At 63.4% G+C, this 18,935-nt stretch overlaps 1 protein-coding gene and 1 non-coding gene across 3 annotated transcripts in view; both read left to right on the forward strand.

Annotated features, from left to right (window-relative positions):
• Window positions 1–16,078, forward strand: part of LOC117639885 (UDP-N-acetylglucosamine--peptide N-acetylglucosaminyltransferase 110 kDa subunit) — a 30,649-nt gene extending 14,571 nt beyond the window's left edge. The window contains exons 1-9 of one of the 2 annotated variants that reach the window (XM_034375837.1): window positions 5,393–5,589; window positions 11,861–11,950; window positions 12,169–12,670; window positions 12,756–13,037; window positions 13,125–13,685; window positions 13,765–14,169; window positions 14,273–14,525; window positions 14,648–14,771; window positions 14,856–16,078. In XM_034375837.1, coding sequence (XP_034231728.1) covers window positions 5,429–5,589; window positions 11,861–11,950; window positions 12,169–12,670; window positions 12,756–13,037; window positions 13,125–13,685; window positions 13,765–14,169; window positions 14,273–14,525; window positions 14,648–14,771; window positions 14,856–15,024 — 2,547 coding nt within the window. In that variant the 5' untranslated portion in view covers window positions 5,393–5,428 and the 3' untranslated portion in view covers window positions 15,025–16,078. Of the gene's footprint in view, window positions 1–5,392; window positions 5,590–11,860; window positions 11,951–12,168; window positions 12,671–12,755; window positions 13,038–13,124; window positions 13,686–13,764; window positions 14,170–14,272; window positions 14,526–14,647; window positions 14,772–14,855 lie in introns of those variants that run through there. The other variant, XM_034375836.1, reaches the window with a different exon arrangement.
• Window positions 16,079–18,566: 2,488 nt separating this feature from the next.
• On the forward strand, window positions 18,567–18,648 carry Trnas-uga. The gene has a single exon. It is a non-coding gene; the product is annotated as a tRNA-Ser (tRNA).
• The last annotated feature ends 287 nt before the right edge of the window (window positions 18,649–18,935 follow it).

Raw genomic sequence — 18,935 nt, forward strand, 5'->3', positions numbered from 1 at the left:
CGACGGTCGACGCCTCGGCGCTAAAAATGAAGGTTCGGCCGCGTGTCTGCGTCCGGCCTTGGCCAAAGCCTTGGCGCTGTCTCTTGATTTTCTGGTGTGTGTGCTGAGACGGGCAGGAAGGCAGAGGGGAGGGTCTAAGGCCCGCCCGTCCGTGCGGCGCGCAGCCCGCACTCGGCGCGCTCATCAACATGCAAGAGCCCTGCCTGCCTCCCCGCCCCGCCCCGCCCCGCCCCGCCGGCTGAGCCGAGGGGCGTTCCCGCGGGCGTTCCTCTCCTCCGTCGGGGCGTACTCCACCCACTACCCCTGCAACATCGACACTGGCGCGGCGGCCATTTGTCAGCCCGGCATCCAGCCGCGATGGCCCGAGAGTGCGCGGCGGAGTCGCTACGGAGCGAAGAGAGCACTGCGGCTCGCTGGAGAGCGCCGTGACGGTAGGCAGCACCGAGACGGCGGTGCGGCCGCGTTGCCTAACGTCACGGCGCTCCGCGCGCCGCCGACTCGCTTGGCGCGTCTGTCTTTCTGTTGTTGTTTGTCTCTCTCGCTCTGCTGTTGTATCTTCTTCTTGCTGCGGCTGTCTCTCTCTCCCCTGTGCTGTTGTCTCTCTTCTGGCGCTCGCGATAGCGCCCGTTATGTTTGAGGAAGCGCAGAGCTGGTGCGGAAGATGGGATGGGAGGTGGATTCTGCGATGTGTGTGTGTGTCGGTGTGTGAGTGTGCGGGTTGTGCCGAGCAAGCGGCCTCGCTTCGCCTCGCCGCTACCCGAGCTCCTGGAAGCTGGGAGCGGCTGAGAGCGGCGAGGTGCACTCTGGCTGGAGAATGATGTTGGCCACGGCGCAGTTTCCCGTCCCCCCTCCTGGAAGCTGGCATCGCTCCGGGCTGCCAGTTGGCCGTCGCGTGCAGCGGCCGTCATCTGCACCGAGGGGGGGAGAGCAAGAGCGATGGGGTGCTGCGGGCTCTACCAGTGTAGCGTGAGACTGGAGGCTTGATGGGCGAGTGAATCGGTCGGGCAGTCATCCGACGCGTCGGCCGGGCCGAACACACCGAATCGGCCCGACAGCGAATCGACATGTCGATAATTCATCTCGGAGCCGAGCGGAGACGAGACGAGGGTGCGGCTCGGACGGGGGCCCCGCTGGGGAGGGCCTCCGCCGAACCTGTTACGCGGAGCCGGGCCCCGCCAGGCAGCTGTAGACGAGCGGGGCCTGGCTCTGGCCTGCCGCGGCCTGCCTCGGTGCCCGGGGGTACTGTGTAATAAATTGGACTACCGCGGTGAAATCTTGGAAGCTGCTTTTCCGTGGTCTTCTCTGGCTCGGCTGGCGGCCTGGCGCAAGGCCTGGGACGTATGTAAGGCGCAGACTGGTGTGGTTGGCGTGGCACGGCGGCGCAGCGATCCCCCAGTGGGGAATCTGGTTTCGGTTTCCGAGCCCCAGCCGCCCCGGCAAGCGCGCCGAGCGCGAAGCCCTCTGTGCTGCTTGGATGGGCGGGGCGGGGCGGGGCGGCTGGGGTTCGTGCAACTACCGCAATCCGAAGCGCGTCCCGAGGCCCTTCGTCGTCGCCCCCCCCCCCCACTCCTTTTTGCTACCCTCCTTATCTCACCCGTTAAACACGCTTCACACTGTCGACTGATTCCGAGGGCCGCCTTCGTCGCTCTGTCTCTCTCGCACCTATAGGGGACGCCCCACGAGTGCGAGAGAGACAGAGCGACGAAGGCGGCCCTCGGAATCAGTCGACTGGTAAAACCAAAGCCTTTCTGCCAGCGTACCGACACCTCTGGTACCGGCTCTGGCGCTCCCACCCTTTCACCTCTGCCGCCCCTCACTCGGCGGCTCTCCCGCACCGCCACGCCCTCTCTCTCCCTCCGTCCTCCGCCCTCGGGCCGTACCGTACGTCAGCCACTTGCGGGCCGTACCGTACGTCAGCCACTTGCGTGCGCCTGCTGCAGGATGTTCTCTCTCTCTCTCTCTCTCTCTCTCTCTCTCTCTCTCTCTCTCTCTCGCACCCTTGCGGGACGCGCCGCGAGTGCGAGAGAGACGGCGCGACGACAGTGGCTGTGCGCGTCACGGCGCGAGGATGAGGGACGAGATTGAAGGGGTTGGCAGGGGGGTGGGGGGCTGAGCTTGATTCAAGGACGCGGCTGTATTTATGATGGTCCGTGTGATCCCATCCAATTAGGGCAACTGCTGCTGCAATAGCAGCTGGCGGGGCGCGGCGGGGCGCACTTAAGTTAGATTAAGGGCGGCGGTGCTGGCGTTGCTGGTTCCGCTCCTCGTCGTCGTCGTGGATGACGAGGCCGGCGGCCGGATTCTGAACACTTTTCTGCTGTTGTCGCTTTGGGTTTCTCTCTCCCTCCCACCCGTGCGGGCCCGCACTTGTAGGAGAGAGAGAGAGAGAGGGAGAGCGGCGAAACGCTGTGCGGGCGGAATCACGCTGGCGCTAGGCCTCGCCCTAGGCTGGGCCCAGGGCCGGGCCGCCGGGCCCCGGAACTGAGCTGATTTGGAAACTTGTTAGTGGCGTGGCGTGGCGGCGAGATGGATGGAGGCATGGCGGGGCGCGCGCACCGACGGTGGCGCCGCCGCCGCGGTGCTGGCGAAGGTGAAGGCGGTGGTGGTGGCGGTGACGTCGTTTATTTTTGTGTGACGTGTGGGATTTCATTTTGCGAAGGGAATTTGTTGCCCCGTGTTGAGCCGTCGGCGGTGTACGACGTGCGGGCTGGGGGGGCGGTGGGGAACGGGTGGCGCGGCAGGCAATTGCTTTAGCAAGGAGAAGGGGGGGGGGGCGTGCCGGAATGGAATCAATCTGATGGCGGACCCACGATTGGGGTGATTTGCTTTCGGGTCCGCGAGGCGCGGCGAGGGAAGGCGAGGCGGAGGCAAAGCCTTGGCGTGCCGGAGTCGCGTTTGAGGAGACGGCGTCGCGGTTCGGAGGTTCGCGCTTCGCGCCGCGGGGTCCGCGGGGGCTCGTTGGGACGGTCCCTTTTAGGGCTCCGCCGCCCTTTGACGACGTCCCGGCCCGCTCCTTTCCTTCGCCCTTCATCTCGTCTCGGGCCGGAGTCAGACGGGGGCGGGCAATGGTCAAGGTAACGGCCTGGGCGGAGACTGATTTGTCTCTCTCGCACTCCCTATAGGTGCGAGGGAGACAGTGGCTCCGCCAAGTGCCTTGTTTGTGGCGGCAATGGATCCCTCGGCTGGTCTGGCCGGTCGCTGGGCAGTGTAGCGGCGGCGCGACGGCGACCTTTCGAGGGTCGTCTGCCTCCTTGTAAGCCAGCGGACTGAAAGTCGGTTTTCGTCGCTGTCTCTCTCGCACTCAAGCGGTGTCCTGTATCGGTGCGAGAGAGACAGCGACGAAAACGACTCCCGGAATGAGTCGGGGCTCGTAGAGGGCCCCAGGTGGGGGGTCCTTGGAAGCCGCCAGGGATTAGCCAGGCGTGGCCGAAGGCCCCAGCGGACCGCAAGGCGCGACGACCGGGGGGTCGGGGACCCGTTTGAACTCGCGGACCCCGACGGGCCCGACGGCCACAGAGGCTGACTGCGTGCGGCGCGCCCCGCCCCGCCGCGGCGTGCACGCGCCGTCCCTGACCCAGTACCGCGGCGGCCAAGTCGTGCGACGCGCTAACGCCACGCTGTCCCACCCACCCCCCGGACGGCCTGACGGCCTGACGGCCACCCCACGCGGCGCAGGCCGACAGGGCGCAACCACGCCCAAGCCCTCCCGCCGTGTGGTCCACGCTGTGCTGGCCGAGCACAGGCGACCGACCCTGAAGTCTTGTTTCGTCGGCTCCGTCTCCCTCGCACCCACACTGGACGCCCTATGGGTGCGAGAGAGCGCGACGGATCAGTCTGCGGGCCGAGCCGAGGCCGAGCCGAGCACGTGGCCTGCTTAGCGCTCCCGTCAGCCTGCCTGGCCTCGTTTCGGCCTCCTCAGGCTGTGGCGTAGCGGCGTGTTTGCAAAGGTGTTTGCGCCACTGGCCATGCGAGATTAAGAGGGCGGAGTGCGGTGGGGTGGCTTTGAAGACCGACGTGGTCCTCGCGGCCTTGGCCGGGCCTCGGCCGCCGGCCCTGGGAGTGGGTGGCCTCGGCTTCCCGGCTTTTGGCTCCGCGGCCTCGGCTCGACTCGGCCGTGGGCGAGGCCGTGGGGGCCCCGCGCTGCACTGGGCTCGGCCATGTCGCCGGTCGGCTCGGCCGTCGGGGGCGTGTTGACTCTTGTTGGCGGCCCGGCGGCCCGGCGGGCCCGAGGGTGGCCTGTCGCCCCGCCCCCACCCCCCGTGCTACCCGCTCGTTTCCGGCCACCGCAGTTTGGCAGACTCCGTGCCGGACCCCATGTTCGGGCGGCAGGGGCCGGGACGGCCGAGACGGGAGGAACCCGATACCCGCAAAGTTTGTTTGCGTGGCGTCCGGGCGCCCCGCCCCGCCACCATGGCGGCCGCGGCTTGCCTCTGGATGCGCCCCCTGCATGGGGATGCACGCCGTGCCGCCGCTGGATTTCGCCATCGGCCTGCGCGACCAACTTTGAGCCGGAGTCGCTTCGCGCCTCGCGTCCCAAACTGCTGAGCGACGACTGTCGCAATCCTCGCCTCTCTGGAAAGGGGAGGGGGAGGGGGTTGCAATTTGGCTAAGTCGCGCTGGCCGCTGGACCGAGAGGGGGGCGCGTTCCTATCGCAAAGTAAATGGTCGCGCATTACATTTGGAGGGCTGGGAAGTGTCGCGGACGCCCCCACCCCCACCCCTGGACGATCCAGGGCGATCCAGGACCTCCCGTTCTCTCCGCTCGCGGGCGCAGGACATGCTCGCGGGGCGCGCGGGGCGGGGGCAGGGGGTGGTGGCGCGGCCGCACCCGCCCCGCCGCCGCGTCCCCCCCCGCGCTCGCTGCGCGCTGGCTCCCCCCGGCGGGCGGTCGCTCCGCCGCTCCGCCAACGGCTACGCGCTCCGCCTCCCCTCGGCTCCGTCGCCGCCGTTCCGTTCCCTCAGTCTCGGCGCGCCAGCCAGCCAGGGCAGTAGTGCTTCCCCCGGCCGGTCCGGTCCTCTCTAGCCTAGAGTAGTGTAGTGTCCCTCCTAGCCGCTCTGTCTTCTCCTTCTTCTTCTCTCGTCTGTCTCTCGCACCGACACGCCCCCCGCCCCGAGCACACCCCTTTGCACCGTCACGCTCTCAAGTACCAACGCACACGGGCGCGCACCTCCTCGCCGACACACACACACACACTCACACCTACACACACACACACACCTTCGCGCGCGCTCCCCGGCGACCACGCGCGCCGCTGCCCCCACCCCTCCCCGTCGAGCGAGCTTCGCGCGATGACAGTGGCGGGCCCGACGGCGGGCTGAGCTAGGCGCCCCGACCGCGAGGGCGCGAGGGCCGGCCAGGCCCCAGTGTCATGTGGCGGCCGCCCGCCATGTGCTCACCTTGCACCGCGCCGTCGCCGCCGTCGCCGCCATGGACTACCAGTGCGTCATTGTGTACACCATCATCACGATCCTGCCCGACCGGTCGTCGTGGGAGCCCTGGGTGGAGCCTGTGCGCGCTCCTGGCTCTGGTCGCGGCGCTGCCGGTTTCGCCCGCCGCTGCTTCGCCTGGATCAAGCGCTGGATCAAGAGGTGATGCCTGCCGCATGGCCGAGTGACTCGCGTCGCTGCGTGCCGGTCGAGGTTTTATTTTTCGGGGAAAGGTTTTTTTTTTGTTTTTTTTTCGCTCACGGCGGAGCTTGTTAGGGTTGAGAAACGGCAGTTGAGAAGCCGTTCCGGAGCGGGCAGCGCGCCCGGCCTTCCCCGTCCCGGAGGCCGCAGCAGTGTGCCGGGTCGCTGGGTCCGGGCGGGCCGGGCTCCACGCAACCCTGCCTCCCACCTCTACCTTATTACCTTGCTGCCCGGCGCCTACCTCGCCCCTGCGCACCTCTTTATTTTACGGCTTGCCGCCAAAAAGAGAATTTTGCCGCATTTTTTTTGCGACGCGGTGAAATGTGTTTGCGCGCTTCCGCCGCCGGTGAGACTGTGCGCGCGTTTTTTTTAGTGTGCCTCAAAGGGGAAAGAATTTGCCGTGTTGTTGTTGGCGCCGCCGCTTTGAAGGACGGCGCCGGCCTGTGTGGCTACGCGTCGCCGCGCGCGCAGTGTTTGGCGGTTGGGGTGCGTGGGCAAGGAGCACGGGTTTGTCGTGTCCGACGCGGCCCTGCCCGGCCCTGCCGACCTTAGGAGCGTCGGTGTGGCCAAGTCGATTGCGCGTGTTACTTATGCACGCGCCCCGACCGCCACACCGTGGCGCCTCACAGTGTGCCGCACCGGACTGCACCGCCGGGTCTGAACCGCGCGCACTTGGCCTCCATGAAGAATGCAGGGCCCGAGGCACGGCGGCACGGCCCTTACCTTCACGTCACGCCAGCGTTGCCCTTTCCCCTCCAACCGCACACGGTGGGCCAGAGGACCGGTGGAGGCGGCCAAAATTCCAGACGCGTTTTGAGCTCCAGAGTCGCTAAACGGGCCTCGAACTGAACGTTTGACCCCACCAATGGATCGCTCTCCGAACGAGGAATCCATTGGTGGGGTCACACGTTTGGTCCGGGTCCTGTATAGCGACTCAAACGCGTCTAGAGTTTTGGCCGCCTCCACCAGTTCTCTGCCCCACTGTCCGAATTCCCGCTTACCCAGGTTAGACCCGCGCGCACCTCAGTCCAACCCCTAACCCTGAACCAACCCCATCGCGCTCACTTTCCCTAAACCACCCCTCTGCACCCTTCCAATCTCTTACCCCGAACCACCCCCTCCCTTCTTCGCCCGCTGTCGCATGCCGAGAGCCGTTTGTGCTTTTTGTGTGTCGGGGTTTGAATGTTTTCCCGTTATTGAATAATGGCGGGCGGCGCGACCGTCGCGTCGCATCATCGTTCTGCATCCGCCGTCGGGCCGCTGTCGTCGCGCTGTCTCCCTCGCACTCGTGCCTTTCTCGGAGGGGTGCGACGGAGACGGAGCCACGAATCGGCCTTGTTTTGCCCGTGGGACTGCGAGCCACGCGTGTGGCGGCTTGGCAAGGGAAAGGAGACAGAGAAAGAACGAAGCCGCCTGTCGCCGCCCAGGCACTTGTCGAAGGTGGCGGCTGGGGTCCCGTTTTGTGATGCTTTGCGATAATCCAATCTGAGAGTGTTTGCTGGTGCCGACGGCGGGGCGGGGCGGGGCTGCAGGTGGGGCCGTCCCATCCCCTGGTTCCCCCGCCGGGCGGGGCGGGGCGGGGCGGGGCGTCCCTCCGGAGTGGAAGTTGTGACAGGGCTGCCAAGCTAAACTGGTGGCGGGTGGTCTCACCCGGCTGCGCTGGCGGCGCTGGCGCACTGGCAGCAGCGATCGGGTTTGGCTTGGCTGTCGGCGTGGCCGTTGTCATGGACCGACGCGGCGACGCGGGCCAAGTGGCGCTTTCACAACGGGGAGGTGCCGTGCCGGCCGCCCCGTTAACGACCTCGAGGTCCTGGAGGTCCTGGAAGTCTTTGTTCCGCTTGCCGGGTGTCGTGGTTCCTCCTCTCTGTCGAACCGCCCCCGCCCCCGCTCCCGCCCCGCCCCCCGGGCGTGTATACGCTGTTGACTTGTTTTCGTGGAGGTGCAGTTGCCCGGGCGGGCGCCCCCCTGGGGGTGGGTGGGCGCGGTGGGCGGACTACCTGGATGTTGCCGTCGGTGTTGTTGGCGGCGTGGGAGCATTATTGGCCGGCGCACCGGGGGCGGCACCAGCTCGCCCGGGCGCGCCCCCAAAACTTATCACAATCTCTCTGTGTCTGTGTGTCGGTGAGCACTCGAGCGCGGCGCGCGGGGTTCGGCGGGGTGCGCGGGGGGTCCACGTACCCTGGGCCGAGCCGGGTGGCCTGACCGGCCTGGCTGGCCTGGCTAGCGTCCCCACTTGCCCTTCTCTGCTCCTCTTCCTCCGCACGGTCCAGCCGTATCCTGCGGCTTGATTGGCTCTGGGAATTGGCCGGCGCTTCCCACTATCCTCCCTCTCTCTCCCTCCCTCCCCCGTTGCCATGCCCCGACGCCTGCCGGCGCCCTTCGTCGCCCACCCTACAGTCCGGCCCCGCGCGGCACTCTCTCGCTTTCGGTCCCTCTGACGCCCTAAGAGTGCGAGAGGGACAGAACGAGTCGGTCCCAGTCCGCCGCTTGACGAGTCCCAGTCCGGCGGTACCCTGGCTGGAGACTTGTCGCGCTGTCTCTCTCGCACCCGCACGGGGCGCCCCCGAGAGACAGAGCGACGGGAAGGTCTGTCGGTATCAGTGTGCGTGCAGCTGTGCGTGGCGGCCGGTGTGGCGGAGGGTCGTTTGCGGCCCGCCGCCACGCACTGCGCGCGCTTAGGCCCGAGATGGACGACATGTGGTCCTCTCGACACCAGAGTGTCTGCTCGACGCCGGGGCTCTGAAAGCGGGGCGGGGCGCATGTGGCGCGGACGCGGCGCGCTGATTTGCAACGAGAGTTGTGGGATGGGGCTGCGCGCTGCGCGGGCTGGTTTAGGGGCGGCTTAACCCCCCGCCCCCGCCCGTTCCCTCTCGCCGTCCTTCGCTCGCTGCCCGCCGGACACACATCCTTTTTCTTTGTTCTTTATCCTTTTTCGGCCCTTTCTTCGCTCATCTCGCTTGCGCGACGCGCCCTGCCCGCGCTGCCCGGCGCTCTGCGGGGCCGTCTTTGGGATGCGCGCGGCGCCCCGGCCGAGGCCCCGGCCTTCCGGGTGGCTCCCGCTTCCGGCCTAGGCGCGGCCGGCAGCCTCCAGTGGGGCGGACATGATGCGAATGGCGGCCGAAGCGGCCTCGGATGGTGCACGGACGGGGCCGCTTTTATGTGTAGTTTGGTGTGATGAATGCGCTTTGATGCCCGATGCCGCCGCGTGTGCGTGTGGTGGAGCGAGCCCGTCGCGCCGTCTCTCTCGCACACGTACGGCGCGCCCCGTGAGTGCGAGAGAGAGAGGGGGGGGGCATACGGCGGTGGATCATAACGCCCGAAGGCGCCGGTCCCCTTTATGGGGCGCTGGTCTGTCGGCGCCCCGAGTGGTTCTGGGGCCGAGGGCTGGCGAAACGGGGGGGAGTGTGGAAACACGCTCGTCGTGGACCTGCCGAGGCCGTGAGGGCGAGGCCGGCGTCGTGTTTAGTCTGGCGTGTCGCGTTTTTCTCCCCCTGCTTGAATACGTCGGCGGCGTGTAAAGCTGCCGCCGGGTGACATGGTGTCGGCGGGGCTCGGCGGGGCTCGGCGGGGCGGGGCGTCGACTTGTTGCTCGGGTGCCGGCCTGGCGCGGGCGGCGCTGGCGCTGGCCAGGTTGGGTCGCGCGGCCCGGTCGATAGCGGGCCACGCGGGGCAGCCGGGGCAGCCGCCAGTGAGTGGTCACAGGCCTGTCGTCGTCGTCCTGGGTCCCGGGTGCCGTCGCGGCCACGCCGACGGTCTCCGTGGCCTCGACGGCGATGGAGGCGGCGGCCGCTTCTCGAACTGTCTGGCGGTTCGATCGCCCTGCCCGCCACCGACCACCCCGTCGTCGCCCTCGTGTCAGCAATTAGGCCGCGGGGGTGTGTGCGATGGTGATTGTGTTTGCCAGGCGCGTTTGTGTGCGTGTCATAACACTGCGGCCCGACAGGAGAGAGAGAGAGAGAGAGAGGGAGGGTTGTCAAGTGAAGGGATGATTGCTATCGCCGGCGCGGTCAATATTCGGCGCGTCGCCACGGGCGAGTCCCCACCGATGTCAGGGCTTGTCGAACTGGCCGCCGCCGGTTGGTTGCTGGGTCGGCCCGCCGGGCCCGGGCCGCCCGGTCGAGGGGCCAAGCGGGGCCAAGCGGGGCGAAGTGACATAGCCGCGTCGTGGTTAATGGCGCGTTCCATATGGCGCCGCCGGCCGTGGGGGAGAGAGAGGGTGGGAGGGAGAGAGAGAGAGAAGGGCGCAGGCGGGTCATGCAAATGTGGTGGCCGCCTGATGCAGCGTAATGCTTTTCGGGGGGCGATTGGGGCGAGTTGATGGCGGCGGTTAGGTGGAGGCGCGACCGCGCGACACCGTGTGTCGGAAGCGTGGCGCTCTGATAAGGGGCGGGGCGGGGCGGGGGTCGTTTCATTTGGCGAGCCCCACCCCGCCCCACCCCGCCCCGCCCCGCCCGGGTCGACGTTTGTCTCCCTTCCACGGCCGCCGCCCTGATATTCAGTGAGCTGGACTGTCGCGGAATTGGTCGTTTGGGCCGGTGGAGCGACGCGACGCGCGTCCCGGGGGAGGGAGCGGGGGGGCGGGGAGAGGCTTGATAAATGGAGGGACGTGCGGAGCGCGTGCCTGCGGCGCTGATACCACGCGCGCGGAAATGACAAATTCTTGTTTTTCTGCTCATTTTGTTGTTGTTGGGTCGTTTGCCACGTGCGTGGGCCGCACGGGCGGCGCACGTGCTGCTGGCTTGCGGCGAGCAGACGGGCAGGCAGACAGGTGGCCTCCGGGAGTGGAGTTTGGTGTACGGTGCTCCAGTAACGTAGCGCCGCGCACCGCTGAGTGGCGGAGTGAAGAGTAAAATTTGCCTCCTCCTTTGGCGGCGCGCTCGCGCTCCCTCGGTTCTTTTAGGGGGAAGGGGGCGGCTGGAGGGAGAGAGGGGGGGGGGAGACGGAGACGACTTGCCGACGGAATACCAAGGCCTGTGACGCGGGCCGCCGCGCGAAGCGGCCGGGGAGTCGTCCCACATTTTGCCGCTGTATTGCCGGAGCAGCGCGGAGTGTCAGGTGTCTTGGGGAGGGACGGAGGGAGACGGAGGCGCCTGCCTGGCGGGCAGCGCGCCCTGGCGGTGTGAGAGAGCGCGACGTGTCCCGTCCCGCCGGCCCCCAATTTATGCATTGTTTTCTCGCGCGAGTGCCGTGGCATGGCCGCGGCCACGCGGGGCGCCGGCGTGCCCCACACGATGTGCTCGCCCTGCCGGAGGGAGCCATGTTCGCGTTACGTAACACGTGTGTGTGTGTGTTGGTGTGAGTGTTTTGTGTTTGGGGGCCGTGACGGGGGCTTAAGTGGCGCCGTGTGACGAGGGTCGTGTCGGTGGGCGAGCTTCTAGTGGCCGAGAAAGAGGGCTCGAGTGTCTCCCCGCGTCGCGCCACGCCCCGCCACGCCACGCCACGCCCCGTCAACTCGAGTGTTGCGGCCTGGTCTGCCCATTTGCACGGCATCGACCCGAGTCCGAGTGTATTGCGGCCGTTCCGGGCGACGCTCTGTCTCTCTCGTACGCGTACCCGTACCCCGCACGCGCCCCCGCACGAGTGCGAGAGAGACGGACGGCGTCAGCCTGGCCGCGCGCAATTGCCGAGTGTAAAACGATAAAGCGAACAAATGGACGGGCGACGGGGCGGGACTGCAATTTGGTCTGACCGCGCGGCGACGCGGCGGGCATGGCCCATATCGTCCGGCCGTATCCGGGAGCGGGGGCAGTGGGGAGGGAGGGGGTCGCTGTTTGCCGGGACGACGGGCCTGCCACGGCCCAAGCCACAGCCACAGCCACAGCCCCAGCCCGAGGAGGGCGGCGAGGCGGCCGCGTCGTCGCGCATTTTGATTGGCGGCGAAGGCGAAGGGTGCTCGATCCAAGGCTAAGGGCTTGCGGTCTGCCTGTGGCGTAACGTCCCCCCTCTCCCCCCCTTCCTCTTTGTCGCACGCGGAAAGGCAACCGCGCCGAAGGGGGCCGAGGGGTGGTTTCGTGGCGTTTGCGGGGATATCGGGGGCAAGGGCGCCCCCCCCCCCCAACTCTGTGGCATGCCGATGACGGCTTTGTGCAGGGCCGCCACGTCGCCACCGCTAAGGCTTATCCAGGTACCCCGGCAAGGGCCGGCAGTGTTGTGCTGCACTTTGGCCCTGTGTGTGTGTGTGTGTTTGTCTGTCTGCCCATGTGTCTGACGGCGTGTGTCTCATGTGTTTCAGGGCGGTAGCAGCGTACCTGCGGGCGCTCAACCTCAGCCCCAACAATGCCGTGGTCCACGGCAACCTGGCGTGCGTCTACTACGAGCAAGGGTGAGTGACGAGTGAACTGGAGTGTACGGCGGCCGCGGCTCCCGGCGGCCGCCGGAGAGCGCCCGGCGAGTAGGCAACTCGCGCGCTCGGCTGCGTGACGGGCCGGCCCACCTCATTCCGCCGGGCGCTCTCCGGGGATCGCTTCGCCCCGCCCAACGCGTCTTGTTGGAGAGTTTCTCTCCTCCGTGATGAGTCTGACGGGTCTGTTTGGTGTCCAGCCTCATCGACCTGGCCATCGACACGTACCGGCGCGCCATCGAGCTGCAGCCCAACTTCCCTGACGCGTACTGCAACCTGGCGAACGCCCTCAAGGAGAAGGGTCGCGTGGGCGAGGCGGAGGAGTGCTACAACACGGCGCTGCGCCTCAGCCCGACGCACGCCGACTCGCTCAACAACCTGGCCAACATCAAGCGCGAGCAGGGCTACATCGAGGAGGCCACGCGCCTCTACCTCAAGGCGCTCGAGGTGTTCCCCGAGTTCGCGGCCGCGCACAGCAACCTGGCGTCCGTGCTGCAGCAGCAGGGCAAGCTCAACGAGGCGCTGATGCACTACAAGGAGGCCATCCGCATCCAGCCCACGTTCGCGGACGCGTACAGCAACATGGGCAACACGCTCAAGGAGATGCAGGACATCCAGGGCGCCCTGCAGTGCTACACGCGGGCCATCCAGATCAACCCCGCCTTCGCGGACGCCCACAGCAACCTGGCCTCCATCCACAAGGTAAGGATTGGAGCATCGAATCGGCCGCGCAAGGTACCCATTAAATACTTAAAACTAATGTGATTTTGAACTATCTTTTGTTAAGGATTCGGGCAACATTCCTGAGGCCATCCAGTCCTACCGCACGGCCCTGAAGCTGAAGCCCGACTTCCCCGACGCGTACTGCAACCTGGCACACTGCCTGCAAATCGTGTGCGACTGGACCGACTACGAGGCCCGCATGAAGAAGCTGGTGAGCATCGTGGCCGAGCAGCTGGAGAAGAACCGCCTGCCGTCCGTGCACCCCCACCACTCCATGCTGTACCCGCTGACCCACGACTTCCGCAGGGCCATCGCGGCCCGCCACGCCAACCTCTGCATCGAGAAGGTGAGCCGACGAGGAACGAAGTGCGGAAAATGTTTTTTTTTTTTTTTTCTGTTTGAGCGGGGCTGACGTTGCCTTCTTGTCTTGCAGATCCACGTGCTGCACAAGCCGCCCTACAAGTACCCCAGGGAGCTGAACGGGCGCTTGCGCATCGGCTACGTGTCGTCCGACTTCGGCAACCACCCCACCTCCCACTTGATGCAGTCCATCCCCGGCATGCACGACAAGGCCCACGTGGAGGTGTTCTGCTACGCCATCAGCCCGGACGACGGCACCACCTTCCGCGCCAAGATCGCCCGCGAGGCGGAGCACTTCGTGGACCTGTCGCAGATCCCCTGCAACGGCAAGGCCGCGGACCGCATCCACGCCGACGGCATCCACATCCTGGTCAACATGAACGGCTACACCAAGGGCGCGCGCAACGAGATCTTCGCGCTGCGGCCGGCCCCCGTGCAGGTCATGTGGCTCGGCTACCCCGGCACGTCGGGCGCCTCCTTCATGGACTACCTCATCACCGACGAGGTGACCTGCCCCCTGGAGCTGGCCAGCCAGTACTCCGAGAAGCTCGCCTTCATGCCCCACACCTACTTCGTCGGGGACCACAGGCAGATGTTCCCCCACCTCAAGGAGCGGCTCATCATCTCCGACAAGGTTTGTGTTGGTGGCGCTGCGCGCTGTGTGTTCCGCTCCCCGACCCGGCGCGGTGCTAACTCGCTTTTTCTCCCCTCAGGGACCCAAGAAGGACGGGCTGCCCGACAACGTGGCCGTCATCAACGCCACCGACCTCTCGCCCATCATGGAGAGCGCCGACGTGAACGAGATCCGTGAGGTGGTGCGGCCCGAGCAGGGCAAGCCCAGGGAGATCTCGTTCAAGGTGGCCGAGCTGCCCACCACCACCCCCATCGAGAACATGATCGCCTCCGGCCAGGTGCAGACCTCCGTCAACGGGGTGGTGCTGCAGAACGGGCTGGCGACGCCCCAGGCCAACAACCGGGCCGCCACCGGCGAGGAGGTCCCGCAGAGCATCGTCATCACGACGCGCCAGCAGTACGGCCTGCCCGACGACGCCATCGTCTACTGCAACTTCAACCAGCTGTACAAGATCGACCCCTCGACGCTGCAGATGTGGGTCCATGTAAGTATATGCACACTCGCAGTGGTGTGTCGTCATCTTCCCTTCCTGCCGCTGTCGGAGCGTAGGCCGTCCTAACGCCCCGCGTTGCTTGTGCTGCCCGCAGATCTTGAAGAATGTGCCAAAGTCCGTGCTGTGGCTGCTGCGCTTCCCGGCCGTGGGCGAGGCCAACCTGCAGGCCACGGCCCAGAGCCTGGGCCTCGGCCCCAACCGCATCCTGTTCAGCAACGTGGCCGCCAAGGAGGAGCACGTGAGGCGCGGGCAGCTGGCCGACGTGTGTCTGGACACGCCACTGTGCAACGGCCACACCACCAGCATGGACGTGCTGTGGACCGGCACCCCCGTCGTCACCCTGCCAGGTAGCAAGCCCTTTTGTCATTGCTTGTACGGAGCCAAGAAACCTTGTTCGCAGGCTGACCTCTCCCCTCTCCTTCTGGTTATATTGTTGTTTTTAAAAAATAAATTCTTTGCTGTTTTTTAGGTGAGACTCTTGCTTCAAGAGTCGCAGCTTCTCAGTTGGCCACCCTGGGTGTTCCTGAGCTGATCGCTCGCACAAGACAGGAGTACCAGGATATTGCCATTCGTTTGGGAACTGATCGTGAATAGTGAGTTGATCTTTTCTTTCCGTTTCACCAATTACTTGACTCTTGAAATGAATGATCCTAATATTATATTCTGTTTACTTTCAGTTTGAAATCGATCAGGGCTCAAGTATGGCTGACAAGAACAGAGAGCCCATTATTCGATTGCCGGAAGTATGCTCAAGGAATGGAGATGCTTTACGAGCGAATGTGGGAGAAGCATGCTCGTGGTGAGAGGCCTGACCACGTTCACGCCGTCAAGAAACAGCTTTGCTGAATTCTTTCTCTCTATAGCTTCACAATCATCTTTCTTATCTAAACTTTTTCAAATGGTTTGTTCGTCCTTTTAATTGCTGATAATCCAAGCAGATTGCTTTGTGCTGGTTCTTAGATTTTTGCTGGTGTATATAGTTATATTTCCTGTTCTTGAAGTTTCTAATTGTGGTTTAGTAACTTCTGTGAAGTGAATGTCTTGTTTTTTTTCTTTATCATTTATTTTACTTTGAAGGGCTTACATTTGAAGAAGTTTAGGTTACCAGACGTTCACTGTTATTCCACTGTGATGCACATATTTTGATGGTGGTGCTTAAGACTGCATTAGAAGTTCCGTATTCCATCCTCTGTTCCCTTATTTTGTTATTAGTATGACTGCAGTTAATTTGCTGTCTGATTAATTTGATGTAATCATGTCTTCTCAGATGCAAGATTTGACAAACTGTCCTTCTTAAAACATTGCTTAGGTTTCAATTTGTGTGAAGCTTGATGTTTCCCTTTGAAACTAGTTATGTTAAGGTAACAAAAAAAGAGGACCAGCATCTATGGGACAAATTTCAGAAATCATGAACCATTGATGTAATCAAATAAGTGAACGTAATTTGCCTCTTATGATGAGTATGATGATGCATGCTGCTATTGTTCAACAAGTCTGAATTAATATTTTAATTGATATTTTTGACTATGTTCTGGATTACATATTGGATGTTGTAACTCTATGTACAGACATATGTTTATGTATGTGAATGCATACATGTATACATTTATACATGTTGAAAGAATCTATGAATGACATGTTGTATTTATTTATGTTCTTCAAATGTCTATGTTTCTTTGACAAATTGACTCGTATTATTTGAATATTTTGTGTGATATAATCTGTATAAAGTTCAATTTTCGTTTGATACTGTGTCAATTTGTTCGTGTCCATTGTGATTTTATTTGATGTCTCATTATTCTCTAAGTGGTACAAAGCACTACATTTTGCAATTGGGCATGTGCGAATATTGCAGCTCACTTTGATGTCCCTTCCTTCCTTTCTTGTAATTAATTGTCCCAATCAAGTACTGCATTAAGTGTCGTCCTATAAAAATATAAATGTGTATGTTTGTGAGTGTGAAAGTGAGTGTGATTATGTGTGGAGCTATTATTCGCACATGTTAGATTGCTGTGATTACATTATTTATAGGTAGATTTGCTTTGAACTGCCTCCTGAGTGGGGTCCAGTCCCAACATGTTTTAGTGTACATAGTTACTATTAAAATTTAAAAAAAAAATCACAATATTCCATTTGTCTTTATTTATCCCTGTCAATCTGCAACTGAACAAAATGACAAAAGTTTACTAGGATTACTGTAGTCCATTTACAATGTTAGTGAAGAGAAATGAGAAACGGCCCCTGCAGCCCCAACCACTGCACCGCGGGGTAATCCCCAGGCGCCAGACAGACTCCTCGCGCAAGGCGAAAGGTCCGCTTACGTCGAGGAGTACACGAACACTCGCAGATACCCCGCGGCTCGGGGCCCTTTCACCTCGACGCGGGGTAGCGCCATCCCCTTCACTCCGTCCATACCCCGCGGCCGCGGCTCGTCGCCCGCCCGCCAGATGGCAGCAGCGTGACGGCCGAGGCGGGTCCCAGGATGACGGAAATAAACCGCTAAAAAAAGATCATTTGGCGAAAACTGTGTCAAGTGAACGTTAGACCACGAAGCCACAGAAGCGGGCGCAGGGGAGGGGAGGGGGGAGCGTAGCCGAGCCCTTCGGCAGCCTTCGCAGTGCTTCGCCGCTTCGCAGGCACGGCTCCAGCCTCATGGCCCTCATGGCCTGATTAGGGCAGAGCTGCAGACTAGAGACTAGAGACCAGATTCGGCGTTCGGCGCGACGTGCCCGGGCTGCTGCGGCTCTAGCCTGGCAGCTCGACGCGGCTCGCATCATGGCGAGGCCGAACATGACCGCATCCCCGAGTCGGGCCCTCTGCAGACTGATTCCGATAGTCGCTTTCGTCGCTCTGTCTCTCTCGCACCCATTGGACGTCCTAAGTGAGAGCGAGAGAGACAGAGCGACGGCCCGCTGCGGCCTGCACCGCCAATTACGGGAAAACCCGCGCCTCGACCGAATACCCTCGAAAACCGAATTATCGGCTGGTTGCAGCGAAACCGCAAGTCCCGACGGGACGGCGACACACTATGAGTGTGCAGGCGAATTTCCATCGAGCGGAGGGGGGAGGGGGTTGCCGCGGCTGCCAGGGCTGCCAGCGTGGCCGGGGCGGCCGTGGCAGCTAGGGGACTGAAGGGTGGAGTGCGAAACTGGACATGCACCGCGAGCACCGAGCTGCAAGTCTGATTCCGAGAGGCCTTTCTCGTCGCGCTGTCTCTCTCGCACCTACACGGCGCGCCCATGAGTGCGACAGAGACAGAGCGACGAACACGACTCTCGGTATGAGTCTGCTGGCCGGCGGGTTGAGACTTGCGTGTCGGCGCCTTCATGCCGCCACCCCCTGGGGGACAGGCCGGGGCAGGCTGGGACAGGCGTGGACCCCACACCGGCCCGCGGCCCGCCGCACTAACTTTCGCTGCGCCGGACGAAGTTACGAGTGCTTCTGGTAGGCAGGGTTGGGAACGCTAATTTATCGGTGAGCGTCGATACGACGATACGATAACGATATTCGTTATCGTATCGTATCGCGCTAATTTTTTGCCAGGGGGTTAGCGTTAGCGCGATACGCAATGAAGAACCGCTATCGCGTATCGTATCGACGATACATTGTTTGTTGCAAAGGACAAATCCGCGTCCAGTGCTGGCCAGCTCCGTGAGCGCCGAAACGCGCGGGGACTCTGTGACTCGAAGCTGCGCGCCGCGCGGCCGCGGAAGCGGCAAGGAGCGCGAGGTCACTTCTGTCGACTCTTTCGCCAGTCGACTGCTTTTCCGAGAAGACCTTGTATGATCTGTGGTCCGCGGGTTGAGACTTGCGTCGGCGCATTCATCCGCATCCCCTGGACAGGCCGGAGGTAGCGTACAGGCGTGACCCACACCAGGCCCGCGGCCCGCCGCACTAACTTTCGCTGCGCCGGACGAAGTTACGAGTGCTTCTGGTAGGGTAGGGGGTCGCGCGACTGGTCGCACGAACACGAAACGCCAGGTAATGTCAAGATCGAAGCGAAGCACAGTGAAGCTCGAACCCCCGCGGCTGCCTACGGCTGCCTACACGTGTCGCCCCGTGTGCGTGAGGGACAGAGAGAGGGAGAGAGAAGGGAGACTGCGATCGACCCGAGAGGCCCGAGAGCGACCCCGGCGCGGTGCCGCGCCAGAGAGACAAGGGAAGTGTTCTCGTCTCCTTTCAGGGCTAGGGCCGCTAGGGCTGCAAGGCGGGGAGCTCGGCTCAGCTCCTGCCTGCCAGTCAAACGATTCGCTCCGTCTCTCTCGCACCCCTTCGGGACGCCCCGCGAGTGCGACGGAGACAGAGACAGCGACGAGGCGACTCTTCGGAGCCAGCCGGAGCGGCAGCGCACCCTCGTTATCACGCCCGGCCGGGGACCGTCCCAGGCAGCTGCGGTGTCCGAGTGGTTAAGGAGATGGACTTGAAATCCATTGGGCATTGCCCGCGCAGGTTCGAATCCTGTCCGCAGCGGTTTTTTTTTTTTTATCCCGCCGCTTCATCTTCCTTCGCCGACGTGTGCATCAGAGGGGTTCCGCGAAGGAGACGGCGATTAAATTAGGGCGTCGTTCCGAGAACGATACAGCCGCCATTTTACTGCTACACTTGAGTTTGTTACTGCTGAGTATGGGGAGGGAGGCGAAGCCGGCGAAGCGGGCCCTGGGGACCAGGACCAGAGCCAGGACCACCGCGGCACCGCGGCACCGCGGCCGGGAGCTGAATTTCGCACCTTTCTCACGGGGCAGCTCGGGGTGGGGTGG

Source organism: Thrips palmi, unplaced genomic scaffold (assembly GCF_012932325.1).
Source record: "Thrips palmi isolate BJ-2018 unplaced genomic scaffold, TpBJ-2018v1 HiC_scaffold_12, whole genome shotgun sequence".
Taxonomy (NCBI): domain Eukaryota; kingdom Metazoa; phylum Arthropoda; class Insecta; order Thysanoptera; family Thripidae; genus Thrips; species Thrips palmi.